This window comes from Orbicella faveolata, unplaced genomic scaffold (genome assembly GCF_042242905.1).
Source record: "Orbicella faveolata isolate gen_17 unplaced genomic scaffold, um_ofav_v1 contig_35, whole genome shotgun sequence".
In the NCBI taxonomy this organism is placed as follows: Eukaryota; Metazoa; Cnidaria; class Anthozoa; order Scleractinia; family Merulinidae; genus Orbicella; species Orbicella faveolata.
In genome coordinates this window covers 26753067-26764300 of record NW_028301564.1, presented here as the reverse complement: position 1 = coordinate 26764300, position 11234 = coordinate 26753067, and the positions used below count along the sequence as shown (strand labels likewise).

At 38.4% G+C, this 11234-nt stretch overlaps 1 protein-coding gene across 1 annotated transcript; it reads right to left on the bottom strand.

Annotated features, from left to right (window-relative positions):
• Nucleotides 1–1679: 1679 nt before the first annotated feature.
• Nucleotides 1680–4326, bottom strand: LOC110043525 (large ribosomal subunit protein eL31-like). Its single transcript, XM_020748988.2, has 5 exons — nt 4305–4326; nt 4086–4183; nt 3167–3292; nt 1968–2080; nt 1680–1759 (listed from the first exon to the last, which is right to left on the bottom strand). Exons 2-5 carry the CDS (start codon nt 4181–4183, stop codon nt 1725–1727), a joined length of 372 nt encoding a protein of 123 aa, XP_020604647.1. The 5' UTR covers nt 4305–4326; the 3' UTR covers nt 1680–1724.
• Between the last annotated feature and the right edge of the window lie 6908 nt (nt 4327–11234).

Genomic DNA, 11234 nt, shown 5'->3' with positions numbered 1-11234 from the left:
TTATTATCTAAAAAGAACTCTTAATAATTATTACTAGTTCATCTTAGAAAAGAATGAAAACCAGAGTAAACTGTAACAATGGCTGGAAGGTATTTCAATGCTGGTTACCTCAAGGTTTCCCAAAAGTCACTAAGGGCTTTATTCAATGCACCACTTCAATTATTAAATATCCAAAGATATTATGGGTGTCACATTCTTCCAATGCTCAATCAAAGTTCAAGGTGTTTCAGTGCAAAGCAAGACACCATCATGAATAAGTTACTCCACGTTAAATCTGTGCTTTCTTTGAGTGCAGCAAACTCTTGCAACAGACATTTATGAGCACCCTTAACACCCTTCAGCAATGTTGTGTATGTTTTTGTCCGACGAAACAGATGTACATTTCTCATTAGATGTTTTAGAATTAGTGTGGATTGCTTACTGGCAAGTTCCACTAAGTGGGATACAAATTACGTGTGAAACAAGTACAAACACTGATAGTAATGGTAACCTCCCCCTCCTAACCCCCAAAAGTAAGGGCTCCTAAAAGTAATGTTTCCTTTTTACCCTGTTATTGAACCCCAAAAGCAACAGCCCACCCAAAAGCAGACTACAACGTACTGTACATAACACTTGAGGCCTTTTTCCTGGTACAGTCTGCATTGTTGGTGGGTAGTTGGTAACATACATAGACAGAACTTCTGACTTCATGTGTTATGTGTGGGCTTTGTCAGAAACAACAGCTTACTGTGAATCACTGTGCATGTATAAACGTTTTTTAACCATCTGTAAGTAATGGCCACCAGAAAAGTAGCAGTCCCTTTCGCCTGCTAAATCTCAAAGCACCAGTAACAGGGGCCCATACTTTCAGAATTCTATTGTTACCCACAGTATTTTCACTCAAAGAAACTGATCAAACAGTTCAGATGTAGTCCTGTTAGTTTTCCTAAGCACACAGTTTGATGTTTGATTTTGGGAAGGAAAACGTTGGATAATTGATCTCTTACTAGATATTTATTTTTAGTGTTCTGTATTTCTCAACATTTTCACTCCAATTGCATTTTGATTTCCTATGAGCTTACAAATGTACCACCAAACCTTTAAAAATAGGAAGTTACACAACACACTAAATGGATAATGTTGAAAAAGTATAGGTAATCATATGAATGCAAGTGCAAATAAAGATTTACACTATGAGTGATATATGAAAATTCTCTCCAAATTGCATGAGCCTTTAGGCAAGTGTAATTTGAAAGAATTTTCAAATATCAATCATAGTGTAAATATCACTCAAGCTTTCATACGATTGTTCATTTATAATATGACTGACAAAATTGCGAATGCACACACATTTATTTACACTGCAGTGCAAATTGAGAATTAACGATAAATTAGCCCTGCTCTCAGCCAATCACATAGAAGTAATTTTCCCAGTCATATAATAATAAGAGATTTAACCTAAAATTTTCTTTCATGAACTGTTTTGCATTACACAGGCTCTTGTAACTCAGAAGACTGTGGAAATAATGGAGAGTTGTACTGTAAACAACTAATTGTTTTCCAAAAAAAAAAGCTGCAAAAACCCTAAGGGGAGGTGAAAGAGAAAACAATACTTCTTGTTTCATTGATTGGAGAAATGTAAAAATGTTCCAGTCAGAGGTCCATAGAAAGGAACTTGGAATCAAACACAAGAAACAAGATTTTCATTTATTGAAGAATTTATTTCTGTACAGAGGTTCAGTTTACTAATCCTCACTTTCCACCTTCTGTGTTTGTAGGCCTAGAAGAAAATATCAACAACAAACTCAGTTAAGGTTCATTTAAGTAAATTTCAATATCCCTTACTCAAAGTATTAATAAGTGCCAAAAAGGGAAACGGAAATGCAATAAAATGTAGTTTGGAACACTTGCGCATGTGACAGGAATCAAAACATTGATTAACAGTGCGCAGATTTACTCAGACAACAGCAGAACAATAAACTACTCACCCTTGAATGTAGCCACAGGGACGTGAGTTACGAGGGTGTACAGTTTGTGAACTGAGTCTTCGTCTTCATTCCTCTTACGAGCTAGACGAATTCTGACTCTAAAAGGTACATTTCTAACAGCCAAGACAAAAAGAAAAACATTTCATGACACTACATGTAACGAGAACCCGACATGCAATGTAACACTGTGATGATGATTTGATTTAGTGACCATTCTTCTTTGAGTCTTTTGTGAAATTGATAAGACTTGGAAATCTTGCAAGTTAAAACAGTATTACTCTCAGTCATGTTGTTACAACATAAAGACAGATCTTAGGCTGAATATAAAAACATTTATTGATACTAAAATTGCATTTCATTATAGAGTAGTTTTCTATTGAGTAAAAATCCACAGTGGAGTCTATACTTTTCAAACCACCCAGAGGAACAGAAACTGGTTCAAAAAGGCAGGATTTCAAAAAATCAAGGGTATATTTCTGCTGCATTTTGTCACAGAGCAGAAAAGTGCTTCCAGCAATTGGGGGTTCAAAAGATTGAGGGTTCAAAAAATAATAGGCCATTTTCATATTCTCTGTATTGGACTGGAACTAGCATGCAACTGAGGCTAATGTAGGGAGTCTTTTCAAATGCAAGTAAAATGTCACTTGCATGACAAAAGAAATTAAAAGAAATTAAAACTTCTTTTTGATGATATTCCCCCTGCACGAGCCTCCATTGCAAGCTAGTTCCAACTCAATACCAAGAAAATGAACATAGTCTGTTGCTTCGGTTTGGCTTTGCTACACTTTGTTATCCATGAAACCCAGCAGGTGTATTTTGCAGAATGCAGAATGTCGAACATCAGCTCCAAATGAACTGTTTGTTTGAGATTAGTTTCACTCATGTTTGCTTGCAGTTCTCAAGCTCTTACTTGATCGAAAGGATAGCACCATATTATTAACCCTTTCAACAAATAAAAGCTAGCTGCAAGTAGACACAAGTAAAACTTACCACAAGTAAACATTGCATTCGGCATTGAACCTTCTACAAAATATCCTGCTAAATGGCACTGAAGTGAAACACAACTATACATTAGATTTAACATACAGATGCCACATGTGGAAATTGCAGTAGCAACGACACTTGAACCAAACAATGACTAATAGAGTATTTGTAACAGCAAGGAACAATACATTTAGTAGCAACCAGTACAAACATACCTGATACCCTTTGACCAAACATGCTTGTTAAGATTGGTGTCTACACGAACGTCAGGGGTTCCCATCATTTTCTCAGCAAACTTTTTTATTTCTTTGATAGCCCTTGGAGCTCGCCTCTTGAATCCACTGTTGAAAATAAACAAAATTATTGAACTGCTTTCCAATAAAATCCCTAGCTTTGAAGACTAGCAAGATCCCACCAATAAATGAACACACATTTCTTTTTGTGAATTATACGCAGGGTACAGTTAACAGTAATTATTATTCCACAAGCTTGTGTTGGACACAAGATGATAGATGCCCAATGAGGTGCGTAGCATTGAGTTGGCTATAATCATTTCATATCCAACAAGTGCAAGTGGAATAACTTCATATACTCTAATGGCCAGGCCGATGAAAACTCTTGGATTGCATGGACAGTTTTTAAAAATCAATTTTATAATATTCTTGGTTTTATTAACAAGCCGTCACGCAACAACAACTATGTGAATAGCTATTTGTAGAAACTAACATGAATACTGAATACTGAATACTTATGACCATGCAAGCCAGACATTCGTGCACATGTGCCATACAGTTGTAAAGACCTTTTCAAGATACAAACAGAAGCTACAACAAAATGTTTCTACAATAAACTTGACGAACTGTTTCAACTACTCCCCATAAGTTAATAATAGACCCCTAGTAATTAAGATAGCAAAATTTCTACAGCTACTGACTACACTATAGACTATCTTCTAGTGCAGCTAAGAAGAGGAAAAATCTCCTCAAAATAAGTCTTCAAGTCTTAAACAAAATCGAAGGATTTAATGAGAATAATAGAAACTTCTCCAGGGAATCTATTGTTAAAAACACACGTAATAAAGTCATTGTATTGTTGAAGCCATTTTTTTTTAATAGAACGAAAGACACCACTCACATCCCATGGATTCTCTTGTGTACGTTGATGGTGTACTCGCGAGTCACAACTTCATTGATGGCAGAACGCCCCTTCTTCTTATCGGTTTTCTTCGCCATCTTACAAAAGAAAGAAGGGAGAGTTAAAAGAAAATAATGTATACTTAAATATTCAGAATTCGCACGATTTGATGCCCGATGGATTGGATATTTTCATCGTTCTCACGATATGGTCACGAACCTTCAAGGGCGATTTGAGAGAGAAAGAGTCGTTGGGGGCACCATAGCATTGTGGGACGGGAAGTTTCGCTTCCAGTCTCTCCTGCGCCCTCGCGAGTTTACAAAATTTTGTCTTTATAAAACGCGGCTCATAATGTTAAACAATTTGAAACAGAAGTAACCCAAAATACCATAGCTTTTTAAACTTCTTCTAGAAAAGGGCTCTGGTCAACAATCCATTTCACTGCCAGCTGCAGGACCAACAATACACTCGCGCGACTCGCGGGCTCCTCGCACTAGCCTTGTCTAAACTTTGCGAGACAGGTGGTTCCGAATACAATAGCAATCAGGAGCCATATTCCTGTAGCAACTGAACATCCTCGTTTAATAGTCAAATTGCTTCGTGCAGGTCTTTCCAATAGGAAAAAATAAAGAGCAGATTGTGAAATACTTAGTAAGCGATGGAAAATGTTGGCCGGTTTTTCTAGTTTTCGAAATATTCATACAGGTCCGCGTGTGCATGATAATCATTCTGAAGCAAGATTTAGTGTCATTCGTAAGGATCCCAGTGTTGATCAGCATTTCACAAGGTACTAAAACTTGCAGTGATCGTCAATTAAGCTCGAAATCAAAGCACAAAACCTGATGGTGTTGGAACAATATAACAAGAATATCAAGGTTAAGCGACCGAGCACTGAGCAGAACATCATATAACGATAAAACTTCCCGTGCTTTTACAGGAAGTTGACATTACCTGTGTGTTCCGTGTCTTAGGGAAAACCCCAGCTATGGCCACAAAACCTTGATGCAAAAAAAAAGACATAAGAATCTACTGACGTTTTCGGCTTGCAGAAAGCTACACATCCGAATTGATAAGGAATAAATGTAGAGTTAATTCGCGACATCAGGAGCAGTGAGGTGTAGCGCTGAATTCTACCTTCACGGATATAGTATGATAGTTTATCTCGCTGCACAAGTAAATTCCTGCACAAGAGTTTTAGTCAACTTTGATACTGATGTTAATTGTTCCGGTCTCACCGACTGGGAGCAATGATCCATGGTCCGTTGCAGCTCGATTCAGCTTCGTTGCTGAGTACCGGAAGACTGTGAAAACCGTAACCTTGGAAAAGATTCCGGGTCGGTGGAGTCAAGCATCTGCATTGGACATTAATTATCGTTCTTTCGCCAAGCGAAGAGCATACGAGGTTATTGACAAAAAGATAACTAAGGATCCTTTAGTTTCATTAGTGTTACTTAGTCCCTTGTCAACTCATGTAAATGAGCTTCATTCAAGGTTAGAACCCTTGAATTCTGAACAGTTAAAAATAGTTTTATAAGTAAGTTAGACGATTACGACCTATAGATTCCCAAGGTCTCTTTGGTAAACCGATTGTTTCTCTACCTTCCCTTCCCTTTTCTGTCATACTTACGAGCTCTCTCCGCTTTAATTTATACTTAGTGATTATCCGGAGACCTCGTTTAATTTCAGTGCAAATCAGCGAAACCTGCAAACCGTCTTATGGACCTTTTTACCGAGGTTAAGCTTTTCCGACTTTGTTCATTCGAGCAAAAGATAAGCCTCGATCACCACTAGATTTATCATTTCGAATTTAATAAATATGCGAAGTTTCACAAGAATCGTTTGCAAACTCATAAAAATATGGGACTCCAAACTTGCCAGTTTATTTTAGAAAGATCGAAATGTATGCCAGGTTGCCCCTAGCATAAATTTATTTGTAAAAATTGGTAAGTTTGGGGTCTCACATAGGACTTAACATATAGTAATTAACTGAATTTTGTTATTCAGTAAAAGTTTATTGAAACTTTCTTCCTTCGAAACACTCTTTTCGCTTATCATGATTTACTTAATTTCAGTAATTTTCCTGTCTATAGTGAAGCTGTGCTTCAAAACATTTTCCACGGCTGAAGAATTTTTAAGGAATCGAAACTTGTCATTGAATAAAATTCTTTGTTTAAACAAGGTCATCACGTTAAAATATTTCTACGGTACGGGAAAATACTGTGAGCGTTAAAACTTTACCATCATGGACGTTGGAAAATTACTGAAGGATACAGGCGTTTATCTGCGAAAGTGAGAGAATCTTGAATAATCGAGCTGCGCGTCACAAACAGTGGAACGCTAACTATAAGGCTCTATGGCTCCTAGCTCTATCTGCAACAGCCTCTTTAGATAATTGGTGTCTTGTAGAAGATCTGGGCTTTCGTGTTCACTATTTGTTAAATGTTATTCCTCGACCGGGAAGGTGATCGTTTGCCAGAGCGTTCTACAGACTTAATTAACGTCCGACTTCAGAGTTTTCAGTGAAAAGAGTCTAGGTGGTGAGGCAGTCTGATCTCCTCAGTACCAGGGTAAGTTCACTTAAAGAGAAACGAAGTTTTTGCAAACTCAAGCTGATATGTGCACTACAATTGACCCATTTTGTGTTATTTCGCCTTCTTTCTGAATGTTCAAACGTTTTAGTTAAGGGCTTGGACGATGAGACAAAAATGTATGCATTTATTGTATTGTTTTTCCGCCCGAGAGTGAACCAAATTTTTCGAGTTTCATTTGGAATATTCCTTGGCAGATTCAAAGAAGAATGCATCGCTTCAATCTTTGTGTAGAAACTTTATATAGATGGTCCTCTTTCTTTTCCATGAAAAGTTATTAGTATATGCGCACAATGACTCGACATTTATCGTGCAATAAGTTATAGAAACTTGACGAGGTTTATTAACGGGCTTGATCTTGTTGAATATCTATTTTGAATTTTTAACGTCCACAGACTTAAATAGGATAAGTTAGTATTTTCAGTTACATTTTTGCGAAACTCACTCGACTCGGGCATGCGGAAAAAAAAATTGATTTAACTACTTGTCAAATGGGCAATACGAGTAACAACTGATGTAGCAGATACAGCGCACAAAAACTTCATGCAATCAAACCGTTATTCTCTCGAGCAATGTGTGCAATGTCATCAGTTTTGCAACTGAGTTGAATTCACGTAGTCAGTTGTGTTTAGCTGCATTCATGGCTAGGACAAAAGAGTTAAGACCGCTTGATGAAAGTGACCGGAAGTTCATGTCTAAGTTTAGCTCCGTTCCACTCTGGTGATGATTCCTTAGGTAAAATATAATGACAAATCTGTAGTCTATTTCTTGACCATTTTTCTTTGAAAATGCGATCATTTAGCTCGTCATCAAGTTTCCTTAAAGTTTAAAGGACGTTAAAATTTGTAGTCCTCGAAACATTTGCTTCAAGTTGACTTGATCAATTCTTGCAGCGTAAAGAAGGAACGTGTTCCACCGGAGAGCAAGTCGGCAGGGAAACTTCTCTTCCGTGAAAACTGATAAACATGACGTATTTATGTGTTTATTCAGTTAGATCCAGGTTGGTTCAATCAATTACCCTAACTTGCCAAAATTATGCTATATTTGCAAAGAACCTGTACAGTCAAAAGTCGAAACTAATACAATTGACTTACTGCCTATGTTTTCAGGAACAATTGTATTTCATGTTCTTAGCCGGTGCAGCTATAAACACGTACTGCGACTTTGACAATCTCTTGAGTGACATCATCGCCGCTTTTTGCTTCCGAACAGAAACTTGTTTTTATTTGTTCCTGTTACAAGTATTCCATAAAGAATTCGTATAATATACTAAAAATTAACTGTGGTAATAAATATTGGTAGAGAAGTGCGCAACTGGAACAACGTTGCGTTGGAAACTGTTGTAATTAGTAACCACAAATTAAAACTGCAGGCCAAAGGGTATAGGAAATTACTGATATTTACGCGGACGCAAAAATAACCTTTTTATATCTTCAACTTCCTACGTTTTCCTTTTTTTTTTTTTTTTTGTCAAATTCTAAACGAGATTTCACCTCTAGAACTTGCACCAACTCCAGCTCGAAAATTGTTTAACAATTTCTAAAACAACTGGAGCACTGTATTCGCAAATTTGTCCCCAAGCTGTGTAAAGATTTTAAAACGTTTACAACGGAAGCGATTCATTGCACGCAATAGTTTCAATTGTCGGATTGAAGGTCTCTTCATGTTGTTGTTTTGTTCAAGTTACTGCACAGGAAGAACATACTTGCCACTTTATACTTAATTGTTTGCTGATGTTAAGTAACGTAAATGTTGCTGGAACTCTCTTTCAGGCCAGTTCATTATGATATCCGCTAAGTCATTATGACCTCAACCCATTGTTGTGGAACAATGTGACTTTGTTCTCTACGGGCCACTGACAAATCGGATTCCGTGTTTGCAAGCAGGTTTGTTCGGGTGCACTATTAAAATACTGGACTGGTGAAATTCAGTGCAAAACCGACGAGGTCACTTCAGGTGCGTCAACGAAGAAACAGCTCTAAAGCAAAACAACGGGTGAATAGGACAAACGACAACAAAATATTACACTTGGCTGACGGTGCATCAAACCAAGAGTGACACCCTCAGAGATTCAGACTTGAAGAAGTAAGAGCGTGCTGTGTTACTCGAGCGCCAGAAACGGCTTTAACGAAGACAAACAGCTTAGAGGTATCCAGAAGAGCTCGCCAAGTGTCTTCGTGAAGAACGGACTAGTACGCAGCAGAACGCAGGTACTGAAACTGCTTCAGCACAAGGAAGGTCGTCCATTAGCGCATCTGGTCCTCCGTACATCTGGCGTCATAACCCAAACGATCCACGGTTGCAAAGCAAGCCGCACTGATTAAACGGATGCACAAAGGACGCAAGGCCTAAGTTCCCGGCAAGAGAACTATTGTGGTCTGCAAATCAGCTCGGTTAAGACAAAATAAATTTGCACAAGCCTCGGGACAAAATTCGACTCTCGAGCTCTAGGCAAAACATCGTGATCGTTAGCAGAAATACAAGAAAAGACACGAGCGTCAAGACCGATGAGTTAAGCAGGAAGACAAGTTAAGACACCAGCTGCAAGACAAAGATCAAGGCCCAAGCAGGAAGACAAGACCCTAGGGAGAGGACAAGGTACAAGCATCAAAGAGAAGACCCGACGAGCTAGAAAGAACAAGATATCACAAGCATCAGGACAAGAATCAGGAGCAAAGTAAGAGGACAGGACAAGACACAAGCTTCAGGAACAGGACAAGCAGCAAGACAGGACAAAACACAAGCATCAGGAACAGGACAAGACACAAGCATCAGGAACAGGACAAGACACAAGCATCAGGACAGGACAAGACACAAGCATCAGGACAGGACAAGACACAAGCATCAGGACAGGACAAGCAGCAAGACACAAGCTTCAAGACAAGACCCAAGCAGGAACGATGTATGGAATGCCTCGCAGCGGACCCAGTTCATCACTCAGCGGAACCAACTCACCAGTATACGGAGAGAACATTGATTATGCCATCAGAATTGTCGAGCACTTTATCAATTTCCTTCCCTCGAGTTCAGGTAAGCTATTTTTGCTTGTGATACTTGCATGGGTCATTGTTGGTTTTCAGGCTATGAAACTTAACTGACACAATGACATCAAGAGAAAGTTTCCACCTTCATGACAGAGGTATTCATACGATGTGCCAGGCATTACTTCAGTTAGACCATGCGTCTTAATAAGCCGGTTTTCTCTAAACGATACCTCGGCAGTGGACTGAAACAGTTTAAAAAAGTAAGTTCACCACATTTCTGATTCTCAACCGTCAAACCAACAAGATCACCAAGTGCTTTTAGTTCTCAGTGGCTGAGAACATGCACTGCACAAAGCTCACAACGAAATCCTGAAGTATTGGGGGGGAAATCTTCACTAACTAGTACCAAAAAAATGGATTATATAAAAGGACACTTCATCAAAATGTAATAAGTTCCTGGTTCACATTGCAACATGTTCACTCATAACTACTATACATGTAGCCAGGAGTTTTTCCAAAAACTAAGCATGACGTCGAAGATGTCACCATATGCAAGTCGGTGAAGAACGCGGAACAAAGAAACATGACTAGGTCTAGATAAGTTCATTCCCTCAGTAGTTATAGCATGGTAACTCATTGTACACTGACAAGTTTAGTTTCAAAAGTGTTACGCCCAGCCATTTGCATAATAGTTCTTGACTATTGTAAACATGACTTGTCTAACCTGAAGTTAAGGTGTCTTTTGACCTCTTTTGGGAATGAAGTCAAACATACATGCAGAGGTAATCCTCGCAACTGCGTTTGCAAAAATCAAGAAAATGAGGCGATGGCCTTTCAGAGTAAATGCTCATTTATTTTGCAACAACATAACTTCTTTTGACAAAACCAGTAACGAGTTTTTTTAACCACCAGGAGTGCGACTCTTATGAACTAGTGGTAATTGTCTGGTTCCAAAATTGAGCTGTTTGGTTGAAAAACTGGAATGGAACCACCACATGGCAATGTTTTATGTCTTTTGAGTCCATATCTTTCTTGCAGAAAAAAACGAAATACACTCCACCTCAGAATCACAGAAACTTAGAGTCTTGCAATCAAAGAAATACCAGCTAGCGATGGACTTTGAACTCATCTTAGGGGGACAGTAATACTTATATTAGTTGCTTTATGCTACAGAAAATAGAGTTAGCTAAATCAGTAATACAGCAATGATCATTGTCCCGCTCCCTTTTTTAAACAGAGTCTAATCTTTCAAATGGACGTACTAGGGACAAGTATTTCCGTCGCTGTTTTAAAAACAATGGGTAATCAGTTTCGCAATCCTTACAAAAGTACTGTAAGCGAGGTAAACCGCCAGTGATCGAGGGAAATTAGCAAATGTCCTAGTCACTACTGATAAACCACGGCTTCTCCAATTCCCCAACCAACAAAGATTGGAAAAGCTAGAAAATAGTGTCAGTCAAAGCTGAGACCTTTTTAATTCCTTCTCAGTTGTTCTCATCAGCCTTTTCTCGAAGCACTAAGATTCGGCGAAATTTTGGTTTTAAAACAAATGTAAATCTTACTTCAATTGGTATCGA

Coding starts and splice junctions, on each gene's coding strand:
- LOC110043525 (XM_020748988.2), bottom strand. CDS start 4,183: ATGGCGAAGAAAACCGATAAGAAGAAGGGGCGTTCTGCCATCAATGAA. Junction 3,293..4,085: donor CACAAGAGAATCCATGGGAT/GTGAGTGGTGTC, acceptor TATTTTCAACAG/TGGATTCAAGAGGCGAGCTC. Junction 2,081..3,166: donor GTTTGGTCAAAGGGTATCAG/GTATGTTTGTAC, acceptor CTTGGCTGTTAG/AAATGTACCTTTTAGAGTCA.